Source organism: Talpa europaea (genome assembly GCF_964194135.1).
Source record: "Talpa europaea genome assembly, chromosome: 7".
NCBI classification, from domain to species: Eukaryota; Metazoa; Chordata; class Mammalia; order Eulipotyphla; family Talpidae; genus Talpa; species Talpa europaea.
Window position 1 is genome coordinate 125,075,407 of NC_140074.1, and position 22,124 is coordinate 125,097,530.

At 56.4% G+C, this 22,124-nt stretch overlaps 3 protein-coding genes across 3 annotated transcripts; 1 reads left to right on the forward strand and 2 right to left on the reverse strand.

Annotated features, from left to right (window-relative positions):
* Positions 1-1,406: 1,406 nt before the first annotated feature.
* FTSJ3 (FtsJ RNA 2'-O-methyltransferase 3) lies at positions 1,407-7,623 on the reverse strand (the record flags this gene model as incomplete). Its single annotated transcript, XM_084239122.1, has 20 exons — positions 1,407-1,599; positions 1,678-1,772; positions 1,853-2,036; positions 2,152-2,251; positions 2,337-2,425; positions 2,699-2,967; positions 3,047-3,164; positions 3,289-3,470; positions 4,536-4,671; positions 4,788-4,928; positions 5,024-5,104; positions 5,328-5,428; positions 5,510-5,614; positions 5,728-5,843; positions 5,920-6,114; positions 6,204-6,303; positions 6,726-6,805; positions 6,930-6,976; positions 7,287-7,392; positions 7,557-7,623. The coding sequence occupies 20 exons, from the start codon at positions 7,621-7,623 to the stop codon at positions 1,407-1,409; spliced, it is 2,505 nt and encodes an 834-aa protein (XP_084095248.1).
* PSMC5 (proteasome 26S subunit, ATPase 5) lies at positions 7,622-12,505 on the forward strand (the record flags this gene model as incomplete). Its single annotated transcript, XM_084238032.1, has 14 exons — positions 7,622-7,635; positions 7,712-7,903; positions 7,992-8,184; positions 8,727-8,798; positions 10,117-10,186; positions 10,470-10,567; positions 10,706-10,762; positions 10,839-11,069; positions 11,346-11,472; positions 11,568-11,758; positions 11,845-11,943; positions 12,025-12,135; positions 12,226-12,312; positions 12,405-12,505. 14 exons carry the CDS (start codon positions 7,622-7,624, stop codon positions 12,456-12,458), a joined length of 1,596 nt encoding a protein of 531 aa, XP_084094158.1. The 3' UTR covers positions 12,459-12,505.
* An 801-nt stretch (positions 12,506-13,306) lies between these two features.
* Positions 13,307-21,739, reverse strand: SMARCD2 (SWI/SNF related BAF chromatin remodeling complex subunit D2). Its single transcript, XM_084237058.1, has 13 exons — positions 21,407-21,739; positions 17,058-17,242; positions 16,835-16,877; positions 16,559-16,681; positions 15,616-15,771; positions 15,017-15,112; positions 14,830-14,931; positions 14,545-14,706; positions 14,355-14,452; positions 14,078-14,213; positions 13,793-13,915; positions 13,565-13,666; positions 13,307-13,486 (listed from the first exon to the last, which is right to left on the reverse strand). Exons 1-13 carry the CDS (start codon positions 21,620-21,622, stop codon positions 13,433-13,435), a joined length of 1,596 nt encoding a protein of 531 aa, XP_084093184.1. The 5' UTR covers positions 21,623-21,739; the 3' UTR covers positions 13,307-13,432.
* Positions 21,740-22,124: the final 385 nt, after the last annotated feature.

The following is a 22,124-nucleotide window of genomic DNA, read 5'->3' on the forward strand; positions in this document are numbered from 1 at the left end:
AGGGTATGTGACGCGTGAAACCGATTGTCTTTAATTTTATTTTTAGAAAGATTTTTGGTAACTAGGTGTCTCAGGGCTGGGTTGGGGCCTAAGATGTGTGGACCCCCTGCCCTTAGTGGATAGCTGGAGCTTGCAGACATTACTCCTTCATCTGGATCACTTTTCAGATGTTTGCTTGGGAAACTGCTTGGTCCTTGAAAGCAATGAAAACTGGGAGTTTGGGCTCTGGGTGAGTTGTTATGAGGGTCAAGGTCCGAGGACACCTTGGAAGAAAGGGCCTTAATAAGGGGCACAAAACTCACTCTAGGTTTATACTATATGTAGCATATATTTTTTACTAAAATGTCACCTTGTAAACATCTACAGATGAAATTCTTTTTCTTAGCTGTGTGGCCAGGCAGTCCTTTTTTTACCAGTTGGCTTCTGCAAACCCAATCCATAAAGGTGTCAGGGATGTGGGAAGCACTTCGGTGCTTCCAGACATTTGCTGGGGAGTTGCTGTGTTGAAGTGGGCGCCAAGGCTCAGATTCCCCATCAGGTGTGTATCCAGCCCGAAGACAGGCAGGAGGGGGTGACCCGCCAGACCCAGACTGTGCTTGAAAGGGAAAAAAGGTGATCCTGGAAACCGTTCAGGATTTCCTTAGGTCCGAAGTGTCACTGATGTTAAAAACAAAAACCCAATGACAGCTTTTTAAGTGTCTTCTCCAATTTCATTGTATTTTTTTTTTAACTTGCCACAACGGTAGAAAAATCTTTTGCTGAAATGATTGATTTTTGTTCTCGTTTATAAAAGGACAAGAAATATACATACTTTGAATTTTGTGACTTTGTGAAGGTTTCTTTAAAATGTGCATTCCTTTCTGCTTGCTCTAGTAAATGTTTACTACTGGGACCTGTGGATTGTGTCATTTCTACTTCATTGTGCATCGATACGTATTAAATGTATGCCTTAGAACAGTGTGACCCTGCTGTGACTCAAGTATTTCTTGAGTACCGCTTTGTGGGAACTAAATCATCAGAAAAAGGTATCATCCCAGTTTTATTCAGCTAATAATAGAAAAGAATGGGGGGGAAACTTGAGAGCCCCACCTGCCCAAAACCAGACCATAATGAATGCTACCCCAGAACTGAACTGGCCCGTTAGGAGTTTGAAAGGGCATTTTCTCATCCAGTGCTGCGTCACATCCTTCCCAGAATGACTGGTGTCTGCTACAGCACAGACATCCAGCAGTGTGTTGACAGGAAGAGGGTGTCCTCACCACACTCAGGGCCACTGAGAGTCCTGGGTGGCTCCCCTCACTGTCCTTTCTGTCTGCAAGCAAGGGGGCTGCCGGAGCAAGCGCTGAATGGAGTCGCTCCTCCAAGGCTGTCTTCCCAACAGGCCTGAGTGTCCTGAGTGTTGCTGCTCACTTACGCTTATGTTTTTTCTTCTGCTCCTTCCGCTGCTGTGCTCTTTGGTCCTTCTTCATCCTGGAGTCCACCACCTTAAAATGACCTCTGACCCCAGCTGGCCGCCGCACTTTGCGACCCACACCTCTTTTGGCTACAACATAGGTGACTTGGCGTTTTTCTTTACCAAGCCCAGCCTTCTTGTAGAGACTGTAAATGGAAGAGAGAGATTAGAGCCTTTCTGCCACCCTTTCTAGCCCGTCTACCTTGGCAGGTGTCCTCCCTCACCTCCGAAGCTGTGCCACTTTCTCTCGTTCCGAGATGTCCACAGTGTTCACCACAGCTTCTGCCTTCTTCTTGGTCTGCTCCAGCTTCTTCAGCATCTGTTCGGTAACCTCCGTCAGGCTGACCACTTCCCCACCCCGCTCCCACCCACCCCTACGCAGACAGCCCCACTGTTTACCCTCCGTTTCTTTCTGGCTTTTGCCTCAGCCACTTTCTTGATGGGACGTGCGTTGATTTCTCGCCAGCGTTTGCGATAATGCTCCACTTCCTTCTTGTCGACAGGCAACTGCCTTACCCTGTGCTGCTTTTCCTCCTGCACAAACCACTCGGGAAGCTCCCCCTCGTCCTCATTGAATGTGTACCTAGCCAGAGAGTGTGTCAGTCTCTCTGGCCATGTAGTCAGCCACTCCAGGCTCTCTACAGAAATCAGCCACTTCTCCCACCCTGGGCCACTGCTCATGATTTCCTGGTACCCACCTGCTGAAGGAGTCGTCTATGAGGTCTCTCTTTGCCTTTTTGGAAGAGGCAATAATAGCACCTAGAGCAAGACCTTCAGGGTCCAGTATTCGGTGTTTCACTAGTGTGGAGAAAAATCAAAGCTCAGTTGTCAACACAGAGACTTCTGTTGTCTCCTCTCATTCCACTAGGTGCCCCGCTCTCACCTGGATCCTCGATAGGCACTATCTCAAACCCACTGTCGTCATCTGACGTAGGTCCCCGGCTTCGCTTCTTACTGCGCTGTGTTTCCCAGCTGTGGAAGGGAAGGGCTATGTGAGTGTCATTCATCCAACCCCTGTGCTGCTCAGGCCCCTCCTACTGTTCCCCAACCCTGATTCCTATTAAACTCTTCGGGAAGTTCCAAAAATCTGCCACGGAGGCTATATTGCACGTGCCCTTGATCAAAATCATCAGTATTTTTAAAGCTTCCTATCTAGTCAAAGTTGAAAACCCCCAATTTAAAGAATGGTAAGAGCCACTGACTGCTTCCTCTTCATCCCTGCTCCCATCAGCTGCAGCCACTTACCTTTTTTCATCCTCACTGCTGCTGCTGTCACTGTCGGAACTGTCATCTCTCTCTTCCCCTCCAAGGCCAGTGGTAGCCCCTGTCCCTGATGGAGCCTCTGCCCCCTTAGGGGCCTCATCCTGGCACAAGCGAGGTTTAACCTTCAAACTGGAAGGCTGCGGCGTTGGTGGCAGCGGCGGCTGCCCCTTCCGACGGCTCTCGTACAGCAACTGGGCCTGGCTGATCTCCAGGGCCTCGTCTGCATCATCCTCAATCCCGCTGAAGCCATCCTGCAAAAGGGGGAACCTTCAGCCACCTTTCTCCTAGGGAGTGCCACTTCCCTGTCTGCCTGGGGCCCCAGTGTGTTACCTTTGAGAACCACAGGCTGGCTTGTTCTTCCTGCAGTACTGCCTTTTCCTCCAATGGTACCAGCAGTGGATTCTCTTCCTCCTCTGTTTTATCGTCCTCTACTTCAGCAAATTGTACACTGCGGACCCCAGTTAAGTGGGGAGGGTCAGTGTCCTGGAAGACTTGCTCCCCCGCCAACTCTGCTTCAGGACTCAAGCTGAGGGTGTCAGCATCCCCCCCTGCACACAGTACTCTCCCATTACCGCTTTTGGCTCTTTAGGCTCTGAGGTCTTCCAACTCCTGCGAGGTCCTCTGAATCCAGGTCACTGTCCAGAGATGCATCATCGTCATCCTCAGCATCTGACACATAGATGTCGTCTCTCGGCGGATCAGACAGAAGTGTGTCTGCAGCGCTCATGTCCCCTTGAGTCACCTCCTCTAGCAGCTGAAGTTTGACAGAGAAACAGAGATGCAAGAGTACTTCAAAGGAATGTATTGATTTTTTGTGTCCATTATCTTAGTTTGTCCTCAGCAACACTAAGAAACGCACTCTAACAAATAAATTACCTCCGTTTACAAATGGAAAATGATTGGGCTAATTGTTTATAAATACCCCTCGTCGGCAGGTCGGTGATCCATCCCACTCAGTTGTCTTGTCGTCAGTTGCAGCAGGAATAGGTTTATGGAAAAGTATCCCACGGTCTAGACAGTGTCAAATCCTAAAACGTTCTAGCGCATAGTTTTTCTCTGAAAACTGCTCTCAGAAGCTACCTCATCACCTTCTGAGAAGGCTACAATCTGTGTTTTGTTTCCACTATGCGTGTTCCCAGACAATATCTATCTAACAGGAAGAAATGTTTTGCTTAGATTTGGCCGGCCCCCAGATCTGTTTTCTCTGGGCAGAGAGCTATTTCTTGAGTGCCCGTTATGTACCAAGGATAACACCTATCTGTTTCCATCCTTACAGAATGCTAGGAGGTAGGTTCTGCGCTGTTCTGCAGATGAGGACCCGAGGCCCACCAAGGTCAGCGGGAGTCTGCGGAGGGCCACTGTGCGCTCCTGCCTTCCTGGGCAGCAACGATGACCTTGCCGTCCCATTCCCACACAAAAGCTCATGTTGCCTGTGACACTGCTTTGTTCGGGAAAAGAACGTTCTCCACTTTCAGCAGTGACCACCACACGGCAGCCTAGTGCAGGAAGGTGCTGCCTGCTCAGTCTCTGGGAACTGAAGGGGAAACCATCACACATGCTGGGAACCCCAGTAGAAGCCTGCAGCTACTTAACCTCAGCTTCCTGCAGTGTCTCTTGGTTCTACATTTTAATTACAAAACAATAAGTTGACACCATAGTCTTAAATCTTCCTAATTTCATCATTTTACATGTATGTTCCTTCTGGTCTTGAGACAGGAGGCTCCTGTTTTCCCAATCCCCCCTTGCCGAGTCATCTCACGGGTGGAGACAGCAACCTAAGCAGACCCTCTATCCTCAATCTGCCCCAACCCCACCTCACCTGGTGACCCCGGATGGTGCGCAGGGAGAACATGCCAGTCTCTCCTTCGTCTGCAATGGAAACCCCAGGCAGATCCATCTTCAGCTCCACGCGCTCCCGCTGCTTTCTCTGCTCACGCAGAAGCTTCTTTTTCTTCCTAAGGGGGTAGGTGGAGAAATAAAACCCTGAGGTTTCTCTCTGTCTTCCTTCTCTTCCCCACCCCACCTTCACACACTGGTAGGGTTCCCCATGCTCCTTCCCAGCTTCCCTCACCTCTTTAATTCCGCCACCTCCTGGGCCTTCATCTCTGCCAGAGTTCGATTCAGTTGTTCCTCCTCCTCCTCTTCCTTAGAGGACTGCCTCATGGTCCCGGTTGTTGACTCCTCATCACCCTCCTCCTCTCCTGAGCTAAGGCTAGCGGAAAAGTCCAAGGAGATCCCAGATTATTCTTCCAGACACTTACCCCAACATCCAGTCAACATTTCCCCCTGGTTTGGTCCCGTCCTCACCTGATATCCAGCGCCTTTGCCTGCTCTTTCAGTTTCTTGGCCACATAGCGCCGAAGCTTTGTTCTCCAGTTCAGTAGGGACCTGTCCCAGAAATACCATCACTGGCATTACCATCTCTCCCCTATTTCAGGTCCACACCCCAAATCTCAGGCTTGGGTTACATAAATCCCAGGGCTCAAACTCCTACCCCAAACAGCAGCATCTTGTTCCAAGAGAGTCAGCATCACGGCCTTCCAAGGCCTTCCCCTCTGTTGGGGCTCCTGATCTACCCACCTCCACCCCCATCCCCACCCCCACCGCATACCTAAGCTCCTTCCGCCCCAGCACTTTGATGTCCTGACAACAAGACCGTATGTCTTCAGTGGTAGCTGGATGCTGTGCCAACTCTTCATCGTCCAGCGAGATCTTGGGACGAGGAAAAGGAGTAAGTGAGGAGTTTCAAGCCATGTTTCTGGGACTTCCCTACAGCCGTCAAATCTAGCTCACCTCACTGGCTTTGGAGAGGAAGTCAACAGGGTTGGCAGCTCGGAGGAAGTCAGTAACTGAGGTACGGTGATAGAGAGTGAGATCGCCCTCAGCGTAGCCTTCAGCCTTAAAAAGGAAAATAAAGTTTGAATAGTCCCTCCTGGGGATGTCTGTAGGACCCACCAGATCACTTCCCCAAAGTTCCAGAACACAAGGGGAGCACTATCCCCCAAACATACCTTTGGCTTCTTCTTAGTCACCAGCTCAGTGACAGTCTTGGCCTGAACTTCAACCTCCTTGAAGGCAAACTTGGGGTCAAAGAATTTACTGTCAACCTTGTCAGGAGCCAGGAATCCTAAGGTGACAGGCTGTATAAGGAAATGTGCTTTGCTAGTTGGAGAGACTGGCTCAAGGAAGGAGGAGATGCTCACCCTGACAGACAACAAAGATCTCTGCAGATTCATGGCGAGAGGCTTGGGGCTTGGTGGACTGCACTCGGTGGAACAACTGCTGGAAGATCCACAGCAAGGGCTGATAGTCGCGGGAACGGAACACTTTGGTGATGAAGCAGCCACCGCGGGCCAGGAAATCACAAGCCAAACGCAGAGCCATCAGCGTCAAATGGGCTGTGGGAAAGAGACAGGTGAGGATCTCTGCAGCCTGAGAGGGCATGCCCACCCCGCACCCGCATCTCCATGCTCCCCACTCCTGGCACCTTGAGAGTAAGCATCATGAACCCAGCTAGCCCCGACATTGGGTGCCCCGTCATTGAGCACAACGTCAACTTTCCAGGTCTTCAGCTCCTTCCTCAGGGCCTACAGAGAAGGAAAAGGATTAGAGCAAGAGAAACAGGCATGGCTAATGACGGATTCCCTGGGTCAGCCACTTGTCCACCTTAATCATCTGAGTGCCCACCAGGAGCCAAATCCCATGCCAGGCACAGGGTATGATGTAACGATAAAAATAACATTTCTCTGTCTTCACAGAGCTTACAGTCCCTTAGACTATCCACTGGGAAGGATTTCACTAAAGGTCCCTATACTTCCTCCAATGTCAAACACCTCACTCCTGACCCTAAATCAGGGCTAAGAGTGGATGCTAAGACTTGTAGACCTCACACAGGCACAACTCAAGGCATAGTAAATTGGACAAACCTTGCCTTCAGAATACTTGGGTAAGAAGCGAATACGTGGGCATTTGCACATAAAGTAAACAAGAAAAGACACCTTCCAATTACCTGCCTACAACGCTCGGTCGTGATGTCCTCCTGGAGCGTCACCACATTGGGAAGAGGCTTGATTGGAACCAGGTCCACTCCTGGAAGAAATCAGGTGAGAGTATTCCACAGGGCTGCATCCAGCAGGAAGAAAGAAATAACCCAAAAGACAGTAACTCCCACTCCCACCCACTAGTGTACCCAGGAGAACCACCAGTCACCTACCCACAATTAGGCTGGACACAGGCATAAACTTGGCAGCCACCTGCAGCCTATAAAAGAATAGACAATCAAACACCAAGCACTGTCCACGTCCCCAGGGAAGATGCTCTCTCAGCCCCATAACAGAATTCTGCCTGCCAAGTGCAGCAGCCAGAGCACATCTATGCACGTGTTTCAAGCCTTTTCCCTACAACCAAGGGAGAAAACGGCCACCACGCTTGAGGTGAAACTATGTTCCAGAGAACAGAACGACAGAAGGTCGGTATTCCTGCATGGCCCTTCTCCAGAGCAACTCCGTCACGCAAGGCGAGAGCCGGCAAGCTGCCCTCATGAGGAGCGCCCCGCGCCAGGGCTACGCACCATCCCCCCGGCGCGGCGCACAGGTCCAACAGGGCTCGGGCTTTCTGCAGGAACTGAAAGCGGCGATTGAGCTGGATCAGCTTGAAAGCGGAGCGGGAACGATACCCTGGGGGCGACGACAGAACAGTGAAGTTGCCGGAGCACTTCGCGATCTTAAAGCCCGCCACCCCTTCGGCGCAAGGATTCCGGGTGAGGGGCGCCCCAGGTCGAGGCGGGGTCGCTCGCTCGCAGCCGGCTCGCAGCCGGCTCGCGGCCGGAGCTCTGGCTCACCGGTCTCCTTCGCCAGGTGATAGAATTTGTCTCGCCGGCTCTTCCCGACTTTGCCCTTCTTGCCCATGGCGGAGCGGGAGTGTCACTCAGGCTGAGGCGACGGTAGAAGGTGGGAACCTCTTCCAGAGCGCTGAATTCCGCTCTCCGTTTCCCAGCTGCCCGCAAGCCCCACACCACCCTCCGCCACCCACCGCCCTTTTCCTCCGCACTGGAAGCTGCACATGGAAGCAGCAAACGCGCTTCCGCTTCCGCTTGCGCGGCTTGCGTCCCCGGCGTCAGGTTTTCCGCCATTTTGAGCGTGGCAACGACTTTTTCTCCATCCTCTGCCCAGATCTTACAAGTTGGAGGTTGGGTCAGGAGGGAAAATACTTTAACTAAAAGCTGATTTTCTAGAAAGGCAAGCTGAGTTCTGTGCTCTCCTCACCCCCTTCCAAGCTCCCGGCCCGTCGCGGACCCCTCCCCCCACCAGTTACTCGGCGTGTCTCCGTACGCCCCGCCCATTGACCCGGAACTCCTCCGCCGGCGGCTGCGGGTCGCGGGCGCCGCTTCTGCGCCTGCGCGCCCCGGCGTCTCGGATGCCGGCCGTCTCCGCGGAGGAGGGAAGATGGCGCTGGACGGGCCGGAGCAGGTATGGCGCTGGGGGCGGCCGGCGGGGACCCGGGCGGCATGCGGAGCGGGCCTGACCGGAGGCGGGCAACCGGCGGGGGCCAAGAGGGTCTGGTGGGTCGGGGGTGAGTCAACCAATAGAGGCTGGACCTGTGCGGAACCGGATCTGCTGTGTCAGCGCCGCCCCCGGCGGCTCAGAGCTGGGCCGGGAGAGGAAGACGCGGTGGAGGCGGAGGGGAGCGCGGGGCGCGGGCACCGACGCGCCGGGGGCGCGGGAGACCGGGCGTCGGCTCGTCTGCCGGCTCAGCCCGTGCTCCTAACTCCTCGGGTCTCTAGCGCTTGCCGCCAGACAAAGCGCGTCCTTGTGCATTGTCTTTTCAGGTCTTGGGAGGTGGGCGGCCTTCTCCCCGCTTGCGGTGTAGTCGTGGTTTGGCAAGGAAGGGTTCCGAGATGGAGTGAGGGGTTAGAACCCAAATCTTAAAACCCCTACATGCCAAGCTGGAAGTAGCTTGGCCCCTGCGATGTCTAGTCTCTTACTTAATAGCTGCACCGTGTCTTTTTAAGATGGAGCTGGAAGAGGGGAAGGCAGGCTGTGGACTCCGCCAGTACTATCTGTCCAAGATCGAAGAACTCCAGGTGAGGAGGCCTACAGGGGAGCTCTGCGGGGGTGACAGGTGGAGGGGGTTTCTGCAAATCTGTATAATTCTCGTGGAGGTGTAGTGGACAAAGTTTATTCCTTTTTTAGCTATCAGAATAGTGTGCGTGTAGTTAGTAGCGAGGTAGTGGTCTAAATAGAGTCCGTGAAGGTAACACTTAGTGCTCTGAAGTTCATCTCTTTGAAGTTAACCAGCATTTACGGTTTGTTTCTTCAAGGGTCAAGTTTTAACCAAAAAAGGTTCCCCTGGCCAAAGGCTTTTGGGAAGAATCCTGAACCAGAGGGTTTCTTTTAAAAGGGAAGACTGGGTTCAGGATGTGGGATTTAGCAGTGGGGGTTTGGGGCAGAATGAGATTATCAGGGAAGAAGAATTGAAGAGTCTGGACAACACTGATTCCATAGAACTGAATGAAAAGCAGCCCCGTCGCCAGCCTAGAGTGAGCAGGGATCATAGAAATTGGGGAGATGGCCAGTAGACGTTGGGTGGAAGAAAGCCCCATGAAATGGCATGAACTCCGGCTATATTGGCAGGTGTTGTAGTTGGCTGGCCTTTGGGCAATTTCATTTGTTTCTCACCATAGTCCTGAAACGAATGAGGCGGGCTAGGTGACGCTGTACCCACCTGCATTTTGATAGGAGAGCTAGACTTTTCAGTTACTTTCTTCAGCATTCCCTAGCTGGTTATTGGCAGTAGTGGGGCCAGAATTTAGGCTTTTGACTCAAACATTTTCCCCCAGTGCTATCTTACTGCTTTATAGAAATGGACTACATGAGTCTATAATAAGTTTTTCCCTTAGGATTTCTAATTTATTTATTTATTTTTAAGATTTATTTCTGCATACTGGAGCTGGGGTACATGCGGGGGTGGAGGGGTGAGATAACCCACCAGAGACAGAGCTGGGAACCGATTAGGCAGATTGACTGAAATACACTGCTGAGGGGAGCAGCAGGCGAGTCAGGGGAGGTCTGCTGCGCCATGTGGGCTTCTCCCCCGCCGGCCGGGGCTTCGAACTTGGTGCCGCAGAGGCCGTGAACCATCCCATAGAGCGGCGCCCACCCCCTTGCGCCACCAGGGAGGCCCAGTTTCTTATTCTTGACCCACCTTACCAGATAGCTGCCCCGTACTCCAGAGGGACTTCTGAAGGACAAGATGTGGTCACTAGGGTCATACTAGAGGAGCGGAAACAACATACAGGTTCTCTCTGTGCTTCTCTTTCTCTCTTGGCTCTTACCAGTCTGTGAGGGTCTTGACTAAGGTTCTGTCTTCTGTTTTCTCCCTTTTTCTCCTGCCCTCCACAGCTGATTGTGAACGATAAGAGCCAAAATCTCCGGAGATTGCAGGCACAGAGGAATGAACTTAATGCAAAAGGTGAGGCGGAGGCATGGGAAGACTATAGATAGGCAGTGTGAGACCTGACTCTTCAGTTCTGGAGTGGACTTCACGGTGGTACTTACTGTTATTCCAGTCTAAGGTGATGTTTGTATCATCTTAAGGCCCATTGTAACCTTCTTAAAGGCATCCATTTTTATTTCTGTGGCCTTTTCTTCAAAGTAGAATTTAGTTCATGGATATTGAAGGGGTGGGGGGTTGGAGGGGTGGGGAAGCACCAAAGAACTCGGGTGACCGACCACTCTGCCCATTTGCCATCTAGTTCGGCTATTGCGGGAGGAGCTACAGCTGTTGCAAGAACAGGGCTCCTATGTGGGGGAAGTTGTTCGGGCCATGGATAAGAAGAAAGTGTTGGTGAAGGTAAAAGGCATCCTCTTGTGTATAGCCTATGAGAATACTGTTGTCACGTTGCTCTAGGGCTTACGGGTCTTTATGGGGGTGGGGGGAGCTGGTAATTTTGTGGTTGTCAGGGAAGGTCACGAGCCCTCGTGTTCCTAGGTACATCCTGAGGGCAAGTTTGTGGTAGACGTGGACAAGAACATCGACATCAATGATGTGAGTGTAACAGGTGAGGTGGGAGATTGGGGTCAGCGCTCACAATACCCCTTCCTGAAACTCTTCCCTCGCTCAGGTGACCCCTAATTGCCGGGTAGCTCTAAGAAATGACAGCTACACTCTGCACAAGATCCTTCCCAACAAGGTAGACCCACTGGTGTCACTGATGATGGTGGAGAAAGTGCCAGACTCAACTTACGAGATGATTGGTGGGCTGGACAAGCAGATCAAAGAGATCAAAGAAGTGATCGAGCTGCCCGTGAAGCATCCAGAGCTCTTTGAGGCGTTGGGCATCGCACAGCCCAAGGTGAGAGGCAGGGCTTCCGTGGGAGACTCGTGCTCTGCTGTGCCCCCTGCCCCTGCGGTCGGGGGAGGAACCACCTACTTAAGCCCTCACCACTGAAGAGGGGCAGGGGGAGAGGGTTGCCAAGGCACGGAGGTTGTTTGGATATAAGCCCCAGGAGTCTTGGTGTTTGGTTTTGGTACGTCCAGCATAGAACTTAGCCCAGAGCAAGCCCAGAATAAGTGTTTATTGAATGAAATGAGGGGACTGGCCCTCTGGCTGAGTCCTGTTTCTCTCCAGGGAGTGCTGCTATATGGACCCCCAGGCACTGGGAAGACTCTGTTGGCTCGGGCTGTGGCGCATCATACGGACTGTACTTTTATTCGTGTGTCTGGTTCTGAACTGGTACAGAAATTCATTGGGGAAGGTAACTGGCTCGGAACAGGAAAACCAAGTGGTGGTGGGCTGGGGTGAGGGCAGGGGGCGTGTCAGCTCCTTAGCACCACTTTGGCCTCCGCACAGGGGCAAGAATGGTGAGGGAGCTGTTTGTCATGGCACGAGAACATGCCCCATCTATCATCTTCATGGACGAAATTGACTCCATCGGCTCCTCTCGGCTGGAGGGAGGCTCTGGAGGGGACAGCGAAGTGCAGCGCACCATGCTGGAGCTGCTCAACCAGCTGGACGGCTTTGAAGCCACCAAGAACATCAAGGTAAGGCCGTGTTCGCTGTGGGAGTAGCCACGGGAAGACCCTGGGTGACATGCAGCTTGAGGAAGCCACGCCACGTCTCCACGCAGGTGATCATGGCTACAAATAGGATCGATATCCTGGACTCAGCGCTGCTTCGCCCGGGGCGCATCGACAGAAAAATTGAATTCCCACCCCCCAATGAGGAGGTTTGTGGTGGGCAGGACTGGGGCCGGCTGGGCTATGCCGGAGAGCTGTGGGCTCAGACTTTTCTCCTCTCCCATCTCTAGGCTCGGCTGGACATTTTGAAGATCCATTCTCGGAAAATGAACCTGACCAGGGGGATCAACCTGAGGAAAATTGCTGAGCTCATGCCCGGAGCATCAGGGGCTGAAGTGAAGGTAATTGATGTGCCCAAGGGAAGAGGCGCAGAGGCGGGCAGCGCTGGGTTCAAGGGCACAGCCACAGCGCCCGTCCTCCTTCCCTGCTAGGGCGTGTGCACTGAAGCCGGCATGTATGCCCTGCGGGAACGGCGAGTTCACGTCACCCAGGAGGACTTTGAGATGGCGGTGGCCAAGGTACGACCTCCGACTCTCTGCTTTGCTGCTAGTCACAGTGGGGGTGGGGGGCATGTTCACCCAGATGATAACTTGATACCGTCTCCCTGCAGGTCATGCAGAAGGACAGTGAGAAAAACATGTCCATTAAGAAGCTGTGGAAGTGAAGTGGATGTCCTCTGCGTGGGTCGCGCTAATAAAAGCTCTATAGGACGAGCCCTCCAGGACTTTAGTCTGTTACTGAGTGGCTGCACTGCTGAATGACCAGGGCTAGCTACCGCCAATAAACAAAAGGATTTATTTGGAATTTTCCAAACCTGCCAGCAGTGGCACCTTTGCAAGCCCTAGGCCCACCCTCCTTACCAAGCTCCAGAGGGCAACAGCCTCCCTTCACTGCCCCCCACCAAGACAAACACCCGTACCTCAGGCCACACAACAGAACCAGAATCCCCTCCCTCGAGGAGGCCTTTCCACCCGGGGCCCAAGTAGCTGGGGCAGCAGCCCTCTGGCATCCCAGGAGATGATGGCGGCTAGAGCCGCTTGCATAGATTGAGGAAAGAAAACAAGGGGGCACCAAATAGGGCTCCCTCAAAGACCCCAACTTACCCCTGTACAAAAAAAGTGGCTCCCACATAAAAAAACCTGCTCCCCCAAATAGTGCAAATACCCAAAGGAAAAAACCCAGCAGCGAGGCTGGGCTTGTAGGAATGGCAAAGAACTTTGGTTTAGAAAGGCTAGAAGGAGTGGGAGCTGTGCCCCCCCCCCCTTCCTTGCCCAGCTCCCCTTGCCCCAAGGGGGAGTCTGTAAACAAGCAAAGCCAGCGGCCTTTGGTTCTGAAATGTCTCTGGGGCAAGTCAAAGCACAGCCTCCAGCAGTCCCACGCGGGCTGCCTGCAGGGGGCAGAAGGCGACTGATGTGACCCAGTTAAAGCCAACGTGTAAAATAAGTACTAAGGCTCTGGGGGCCAAGCAACAAGGAATGCTACCTCTACGCTTGCGCAACTACAGCTGGGGAGCAGAGGGTGGCAGGAGACAACCCTCACCCCGTCCTTATCCTACGTGTCTGTGGCCCCAGACGGTGGTCCCCTGTCAGGCTGAGGGAGGGGCTTCCGCGGCCGGGGAGAGGAGGGATCCCTGAGCAGTTAGGTCAGGCGGATTCCCAGCACCTGTTCCAGTTCCTGCCTTCGCTGCTGCACCTGCAGAGAGGAGAGACCAGCGGCTCAGGCCTCTGCTGCTCGCAACCACAGGCAGCACACAGGGCAGAGCCGCCTCACCTTGGCAAAGATGTGCCTCCCCACTGCCTCCTGGGCCCAGGGCTGGTGGTAGAAAGCGGCTCGTCTCTCCTCCTCAGGATTCCCGATCACATCAGTGATGATCTGCAGAGAGCAGGAGGGAGCTGAAGCACAGTCCCCACCCCTGAGCAGCCCGCTGCCCCTGGAGCCAGACTACAGGAGCTCGAGGTCAGAGCTTAAGATGGGGTCAGCCTCAGGAAAAGACCGCACCTTGAGGTCACGACGCTGGGAACGCAGCCATTCCTGGATGAAATCCTGGGGGTCAGTGCTGAAGCTGAGCATGAAATCCCGCTGGGTCTTCAGCTGGTTGATGGACTCAATGGTCTCATGGATCTGGGGGGCGGAGTGCATGCGTCAGAGAAGACCACCACCGGAGGGCCCGCCTCTGGGCCTAAACCCACAGGACGGACAGAGACCCTGTCGCCAAGGTGTGACGGAGGGAAGCGCCCTACAGCCTGCCCAGCCCATAGGAGGCTGGGGTGGCCAGGGGCCCACCTTGACATCAAGGGAAGCAATCTCCTGCTGATTGGTGGTGGAAGCCAGGAAATTGCTCATCTGGGCCTTGAGTGGGTCGTCCACCTCCACGTCGATGTCGTAGCAGGCCGTCTTCTTCTGGTCGTTGGGGTCCACGCTGCGGGCGGCACAGCAGGGCCAGTGAGCGCAGCTGTGTCCATCCGCCCACCCGGGGCCAAATCTGCCACTGCTGACTAGAGGTCAAGCCAAAGATAAGCTGCTCCTGGAAAGGCCTTCCCACCCCTCCCCTCCCACTTACCTGATGACGTGGTTGATGACAATGGGGTCCGGATGCTGCAGCAACCCCGCCAGCTTCATGGGGATCTCGGAGAAACGGAGCCGGCCACAGCTGAAGATCTGCAGCGGGCAGAGGACAAGGGGGAAGTGGCAAGAATGTGACCAAGAACCGGCCTCGTGGGGCTTCGGGTGGGCGTGGCCTCCGGGCTCACCTGGCGGAAGTAGCGGTTGCAGTTGATATACTCGCGCTCGTGCCCGTCCTGCAGCTGGTTGTGCTTGATGTAAAGCCACAGGGCCTGCATGATGGCGGCCCTCGTCTGTGTGTGCACCCCCAGCAGCCTCGCCAGTCGGGGGTCCAGTTTGTACTGGGGAGGCTGGGGAGGGACGGAGGGGGAACTTAGGAAAAACAAAGCTGAAGAGGGCAGGGACAGGAAGGGTTTACAAGAGGAACCCGCTCCCGCCCCCAGATGGCCCCTGTAGCCCAGGACATTCGTCACCTGGTGATCCAGCATGAGCAGGAGGGTGCACTTCACATTGAGGTCTCCAGGTCTTTTCACCTGGAAGCCGTCCGTCTCCTGGGTGGTGGGCATCCGATGCCACTGGCAGAGGAGGGGACCAGAGCGCATCACCCAGGGGTCCCTAGCACGTCAGCCTGGCTTCCCCGTGCCCCAGGCTCGCTCTCACCTCCACCAGGTGGTTGTCAGGCCCGTAGAGTTCCTTGTCCAGCTCAATGACGAGGCTCTTAAAGAACGAAGAAAACTTTCTCTTCTGTTTGCTAGGCTGAGGTGAGAAGGGGTGCGAAATGGGGGTGTTATTGACCTCTTGAACCTTAGTTACGCCAAGCCCCAAAAAGAATGATTTCAGCCCTGGAGTCCAGAGTACTGAGGATTCTTGGGCCTGGAGGAGCAGGGAAAAGACTAGAGGCAGATGTTCTGCTCCCCACTCTGGCTCTGGTGAATTCTCTCACCCTCCCGCGCTTCTGACTGTACCCAGTGCTTGTATAAGTAAATAAATCTTTAAAGAAAAAAAAAAAGACTAGAGGCAGGGTGAGGACACTGCAGGCCACTTCTAGCTAGTAACAGGCGAAACGAGCGGGTACGCCGACTCGAGACGCTTTACCGCCCTCTGCAGGAGAGCTGTTGCAATAACCACATGGACACACCAGCCCTCCCTAGCTGGGCGCTGCGCGGCGCCCTCTCCTGCAGGGAGGGCTTCTCCCAAAGGGCCCCAGTACGAAGCCCCCCAAACGATATCCCCTCCAGTCCAGTCCGTCCCCAACTCACGTCATCCAGCAGTTTTCCTTCCACTCGCAGTTCCCAGGACGCCACTTTGTCCGCTGCTGGGGCTCCCCCGGGGGTCCCTGCAGTTCCCGCACTGTCTCCTTCTGCCTTGCTGGGGCTGAACGTGTTGGAAATATAGATCCGCAGTTTTCGTTTTTGCTAAAGGGAGAAAGATAACCAGCTAGACGTGGAGCAACAAGCTGGGAAAATGCCATGAAACTTTCCTCCCTGGACTCGCTCAACATCCACACTAAGGGCCGGGCACCTTCCTGGAATTTGCTACCCCTGGTCCTGGTCTTCACGGAACTCTGGGGTTTAGCGAGGTGGGGGGAACACCACCACGACACAGATGCCAGATGCGCTCTGACAATTCCAACACAGTGGCTCGGAGGCACATACAGAGTGTATCAGGCAAATTGGAAGCCTGACTCGTATCTTACATGACACTCAAAACACACATCAGTGCCCCCAGATAGCCTCATCTACGGAAAGCTGCCACGACTCGGGGGCCTGTCCTAGAAGCTTTATTCTTCTGAAAAGAGAGAAGAAAAATGTTCCTGTAGGGATGGGGAAGGAAACAAACCACCCTGATCTCCCCTCTAGCCACACTAGAACTTTTGACCACCATTCACAAGTTTTACATTTTAAATCGTGACCCAAGATCCAGAAGCACATACACAAGAATCTGAAGCAAAAAGGTCAGGAAACTATACCTTCACCACCACAGTAAGTACCTGGCTTCTGCGAAGCAGAATCATCGCTACTATTTTGCATTTCATTAAAAACATGTGGCCCCACATTCAATGGACTCCATGATACTCATGGCCTGCATCCTGGTGAAAAGTCTTGCTGTGACCCAACGCAGACCCGGCCTGGCTCCTGGAGAGCAGGCCAGGGAAAGGCAGAGCCACTGGGAGAGGCTGGGAGGGGCCGGGGCTGCACGCACCGTCAGAGGCTTTTTGATGGCCTCCTGGATCTCCATCCGCTTGCGAGCAATGGTCTGGTCCAGCTTCCGCTCAAAAGCCAAGAGATCCATGTACGCCTGAGACTCTGGGACAAGTTCCCTAATCTGGAGGAGGGGACAAGGAAGGCATCGGCATCAGCTTGTTTCAGCCACAGCTCTGGCTCCGTCTGCCCCCCATCCCAGGATTGGGGACACAGACCCACCCACAGCCAGTCAGCCGCTGGGCAGGCCTCCTAGGCCCTCTCCCAACATACTCACTCGCTGAGGTAGAACCTTATCTGCCATCTTCCTCCTCTTTAACCTGGGGAGGACAGAAACCAGTGATCCAAAGGACACCCCCATAGACCCCTCTAATCCCTAGGATCCCAAGAGAACCAGGCGTCTTCCTTAGTCATGCAGCTCTGAGAACAGAAGGCAAACCCTGTTACCACTAGAGCTGTCCTAGGTAGCAGGGAGGGTGCGAGAATCAGGAAGGTCTTACCCCCGGCGCTGGGCAGGCATCGGGGGCTGGGCCTGGGGCACGAGCAGGCGCTTTCGGAATGGGTCCATCATGGTGGGTGGCATGCCAGGCCGAAGTGGAGCAGCCGTGCCAAACGGGGAGCCGGCAGGGGGTCCCACCTGCAAGCCAGCCATGGGCATCCGGCTCCCAGGTGACATGCCGGGCCGCTGCGGGAAGTGAGCCAACGGGGGGGCATAGGTCAGCGGCAGGGTCCTGCGGGGCCCGTAGCCCATGCCCTCCATCCTGCTCCTCAGCCAGGTCGGGCCCTGAGCAGCACACCGTGGAGCCCGGGCTGGAGGGGCAGGAACAAAGGGGAGCAGGCGCCTGAGAGCAGAAGTGTAAACCACACCTGCCCCACCCCCTTCAACCGCCCTGGCAGCCGTGCCAGCGAATGAGGCCTGCCAGAACCCAGAGGGTGGGCGGGGAATCCTGCCAGCAGAGGGAAGGGCCTGGGGGAGTTTTTCAGGGCCCACAGCCACCTTCCAGCCCCAGCACGCTCTGCCCTGGCTCCCTGGGACCAGCAGGCTTCCAGGCACTCTTGGGGCCCTCGGGTGGTGCCAGCATGTGCCCCCTTCTTCTCTTCCCCCACCTGAGAGACGAGGGGGGCACTGCAAGGGGGAGTGTGATGTGAACAGCCCGGTGCTGTGGCCAGGACAGTCCAGTGGGCCGGCAAGCCTATTAGGGCGCGGCACCCAGGTGAGCAAGCTCCAACAGGCGGGCCTGGAGCATGTCCCAACTGGTGGGGGTGGCCACGGGCAGAGCGCAGGGACCATCTGGTCGCCATATGGTCCCTACTCACTCCACCGGACCCTGCTCTCGCGGCCCTCCTGCCCCACTCCTAGCCCTAAGCTGGAAGACCCCAAGAGGGGCACTGTGGCTCCTGATGGCCTGCGGGTGAGTGCAGCTGGCACCTGGACTCTGCTGTGGTCCATGTACCACCTGGGGCCGGCTCAGGCTCATGGTAACCCCCACAACCCCAAACCGGAGAGTGGCACTAAGATTATTTGGGAGGCAAGGATCAGAGCCAGAGGGCCAGCAGAGGGGGACAGAAACAGCCTCTTTAGAAGTCAGTCAGGGGTTTTCCATGGAGGTCCCGGTCCCCCTCTGGGAGTAAGTTCAGTCCCCCGCCCCTTTCCTACGGCTGCTGCCTGCAAGGCCTGTTTGGCAGCTCTGCCTTGAACACACTGTCCCTGGCAGCCTCACAGGGCTGGCCCCAGGGCCCAGATTATGCAACCAGCACAACCAGCCAACCAAGTCAGGCTGGGAGGGGACTCGCCCAAATCAAAGGACGCCCCCCCACCCCTAAACCACGAAGATGAGAGTCTTCCCTCACCTCTTCATCCAGCACACCCAACCCATGTTCTCACCTAAGGGTCAGATTTTGGAACAGACGCAAAGATGGCGGGAAACCTAACCCAGACGCAGGGATGGGGAGGGGGGAGCGGGAGAAGGAGTAGGGCAGGAGGCAGCATTTGGAAAATGGGGTTAAACATGAGGGTGCTGGGACCTCAGAGCCCTGCCACAAGTCACTCCTCATCAGGAAGAGATTCGTCTGAGCTGTTGAAAAGCTAAAGACAGCCTGTTTCTCTGCCCTAATGAACCACGGCCAGAGATTATAGAAATACTCAGTGTGGTCGCAGCTGTAGGCCCAGGCCCTAGACAGCCCGGGCTGGACTTCTTCCCACGCAGCGCCTGAGCCGGGCCGGGAGCCACAGACGCCATGGGACCTGCAGAGTGTGCCCTGGAGCCCTGCAGTCCCCAAGCGCTACTCACTGGGGCCTTCCCCAGGCCTCCTCAGCACCACCCAGCCCTCCTAGGCAGGTACTCGCTCTAGCAACAGGAAGTCCCAAGACAAGGCAGTGCAGGCAGGGCCTGCAGGCCCCTCCCAGGCATCTGCTCCAGACTTCCCCAGTGCAGCTCGTGCGGGCCCCAGGCTTCTCCCAAGGGGGAAAGGCTGCTTACAAGTGCTTGAGGTCCCATCTTGGCCTTGCCAAGCTCCACACCTGTGTTTTGAAGCACCAGTAATTCTGCTTTTTCAAAAAACCACCCCAGAACTCTTAAAAAAAAAAAAAAAATGAAAGAAAGGCAGTCCAGAACTCCCCGGCTGTCCAGCTCCCGGCCTGCAGCAGGGCTAGGTAAGCCTGGCAGTGCGCCCTGAGCCTGCAAACGCACGCGCTCCTCTCCCCTAGCCCAGCACCAGCCGGCGCCCGAGCTCCAGGGACGGCCACCATCCAGGACAGCAGGGGCAGGAGGCTGGGCCTGATGCTGCCTCCTCCAAGAACAAGCTCTGCCCTGTGTTTAAACTGGGGGCCCTCATGCTTCTGGGGGCTACGTACCCCTCCACGAGTAGAAAATAATTTGAACTCTCTGGAGTGAGCCCAGCAATCTGTGTTTAGTTTTTTTTACACCGCTTCACTTGACTTGATGCACAGCTACAGCCACTGCCTGCAGGGAGGGGGGTCATCACCTCCCTTCTTTCAACAGGTTCCCCCATCTGGCCAACGTGGGCCCTCAAATCCTTGCTCAATTCCAGCTCATCTCGTACACCCTAAAAGACGAGAACCCCGTTGGTTCTCAGAGCTCTGGTCTCCTCTCCTAAATGTCAAAAAATTGGGCTTGGGGGCCTCCCCTGGTGGCGCAGCGGTTGAGCGCTGGGTTGCGAGGCTGCCCGCAGCCTCTGCAGGGCCAGTTCGATCCCCAGCCGCCGGCGAGGGTCCCACACAAAAAAAAAAAAAAAAAAAGGGCTTGGAAAGAGGCCAAGCACGATCCTCTTTTGAACTCAGTCAAAATGAAACGGGCTCTTCCTCTCCCCATCCACCTTTACAGCCCCTTCTGGAAAGAGGAGGTGGAGGGATAAGAAGCTGGACTCAAGGAGGCTCAGTGCCTTGGCCCCCTTCCCAGCCTTCCCCACTCCTCCTATCCCAGGGCCACCCTGCCAGCCAGCCCCACCCTGCCACTGGTCCAGGGTCACCCCCCACACACGGCTGCGAAGCCATCCTCTCTGGGGCTTTCTCCACACCGCTCTTCCCATGGGCTGCAAGTGGAAGAAACTGAAAAGGTGCCCATTTGTTCCTTAGGTCCTTCCCAGGCCAAAGGCACACACAGAGGCGCCCAGGCCCAGTCTCAGCTAGCGGGCCGAGGGCCCGAATGATTCATGCAGGGATCCCTGGGCAGCACCTCAGGCCCATGAATTCCCAAGGGGAAAGCGATACAGAAAAGATGGCCCCAGCTGGGGTCTGTCCTGCTCAAACCCACACCCTTTGTTTTCCTTAGAGGCAGGAGGCAGAGAAACATCTCTGAGGGGTCCTGGGAGGACACGCATGTGAGGATCCAATTCTGAGACCCCTGCTTGGGGGCATGAGGGACCAGAGGAAACCCAAGCTTGCTTCCTTCCTTCCTTCTTGCTAGAAGCCAGCCCCAGACAGGGAGGCGCATGGGTTGAGACAGGGCCTTGTCAGAACCCAAAGTTGAAGTGAAAGTGGGGCGGGGGCTGGGAAAGGGGTGGGGGCAATACCCAATCATTCTGGGTAACCAGAAACAGTGGAGTGGGGGCGGTTGATGCGCGTCCCCAGCAGGGTCAGGCTGAGTTTCTCACGCACTGACCCTAAGGACCCAGTCTCCTCTCAACGGCCTGTGAAGTTGCAACTTGAGAAGCTCACTTCCAAGCCAAGCCCCAGAGGGGTCAGGACAGACCCTTTGAAGCAGCTTTCCAAGGCTCCTCCAGCCCCAGAGCAGCCGGGCTCCGCGGAGCCTCTCTGCTCCTCCAGACTCATCAGCTCCTGGACACTATGACACCAGGCGGAGAGCCAAAAACAGTCTCCCCGGAATGGGCCGGGCTTTCCTCCTCCACCAGGCGCGCCTCCACCGTCTCTGGTCTAACCCGGAGGACGCCGCCGCCGCTCCCAGGCCTGACCCAGGCACAGGCAGAAGCCCCCGGCCCCGAGCCGACCTCTCTGGGGCTGTGGGGCGCCAGGGCCTCCTTCCTCCCCTCGGCAGCTGGGAGCCATTTCAGACCCGCCGCGCGGTGCCAGCTCCCGACGAGAAGTACAGAGCAGACCTGGAGCGAGACCAGGCCCGGGCGGGAGCAGCCCCGGCCTCCTCGCGAGGGTCCCTCTCCAAAACTTGCTCCTCACTTCCAGGGCTGCGCCTCACCCCGTCCCGGCCGCCCCGGCGCCGCCCCGCGCCGCCTCGCCCGCGTCTGCCCCGGGAAGCCCCGAGCGCCCCGCCTGCGAACCCCCCCCCGGGCGCTCCTCACGCGCTCCCCCGGCTCCCCCACCGGCCCCGCGCCCCCCCGCCGGCCCGCGCCCGCGCCCGCGGCGCCCGCCGCTCACCTGGTACTGCGCCGCGGGGCCCGCGGGGCCCATGGAGCGGAAGGCGGGGGCCCCGGGGCCCCCCACGCCGCCCGCCGGCCCCGGGCCCCTGAGCGCCGGCCCGGGCAGCATGCCGGGCCCCGCGGGCGGAGGCGGCGCTCCCAAGGCCGCGGCCACGGCGCCGCCGCCAGGGCTCAACGGGGGCAGCGGGAACCCGCCCGCGCCGCGGCCCGACATCGCTCCGTCCCGTCCGGCGCGGCCGCGATCCGGGCTCCGGGCTCCGCGCCGAGTCCGCTCCGCGCCGGCCCGATCCCAATTCCGGGTGCTGAGGGTTGTGGATCCGGGCTCCGGGATTTCCTAATCCAAGCGCGCGAGTTCCTCAGGTCAGGTCTGGCTACGGCCGATCCTGATTCCGGTCCTGCCCGGGGAATTCCGGATCCGGGACCTACTAGGCGCCGCCGGCCGCCCCGCGGCCTCCGGAGGTTTGGCCGCCCCAGCGCAGCTCCCCGGAGGCGGCGACTCAGTCTCTGCCCCGCCCAATCCAGCCCAGCGCTAGGCCACGCCCACGCCCGGCCGCCCAATGCTAGCAGGCCTCCTCAAATCCCGCCCCTCGCGAGACCCGCCCCTCACAGGCACCGCCCCTAACCGCCGGCCTCAGAGCTCCGCCCACACCCCTCCGGCCGGCCCTTCGCCGGAGGGGCGGGGGCGGAAGCTGCGCAAAGAACCGGCGAGCTGGGCG

What these genes read in the sequence shown, in the direction of transcription:
- SMARCD2 (XM_084237058.1), bottom strand. Translation starts at nt 21,622, where the DNA reads ATGTCGGGCCGCGGCGCGGGCGGGTTCCCGCTGCCCCCGTTGAGCCCT. An exon ending in ATGCCTGCCCAGCGCCGGGG is followed by an intron (nt 16,878 to 17,057) that starts GTAAGACCTTCC and finishes TGTCCTCCCCAG; the next exon opens with GTTAAAGAGGAGGAAGATGG. An exon ending in GGAGGCACATCTTTGCCAAG is followed by an intron (nt 13,487 to 13,564) that starts GTGAGGCGGCTC and finishes TCCTCTCTGCAG; the next exon opens with GTGCAGCAGCGAAGGCAGGA.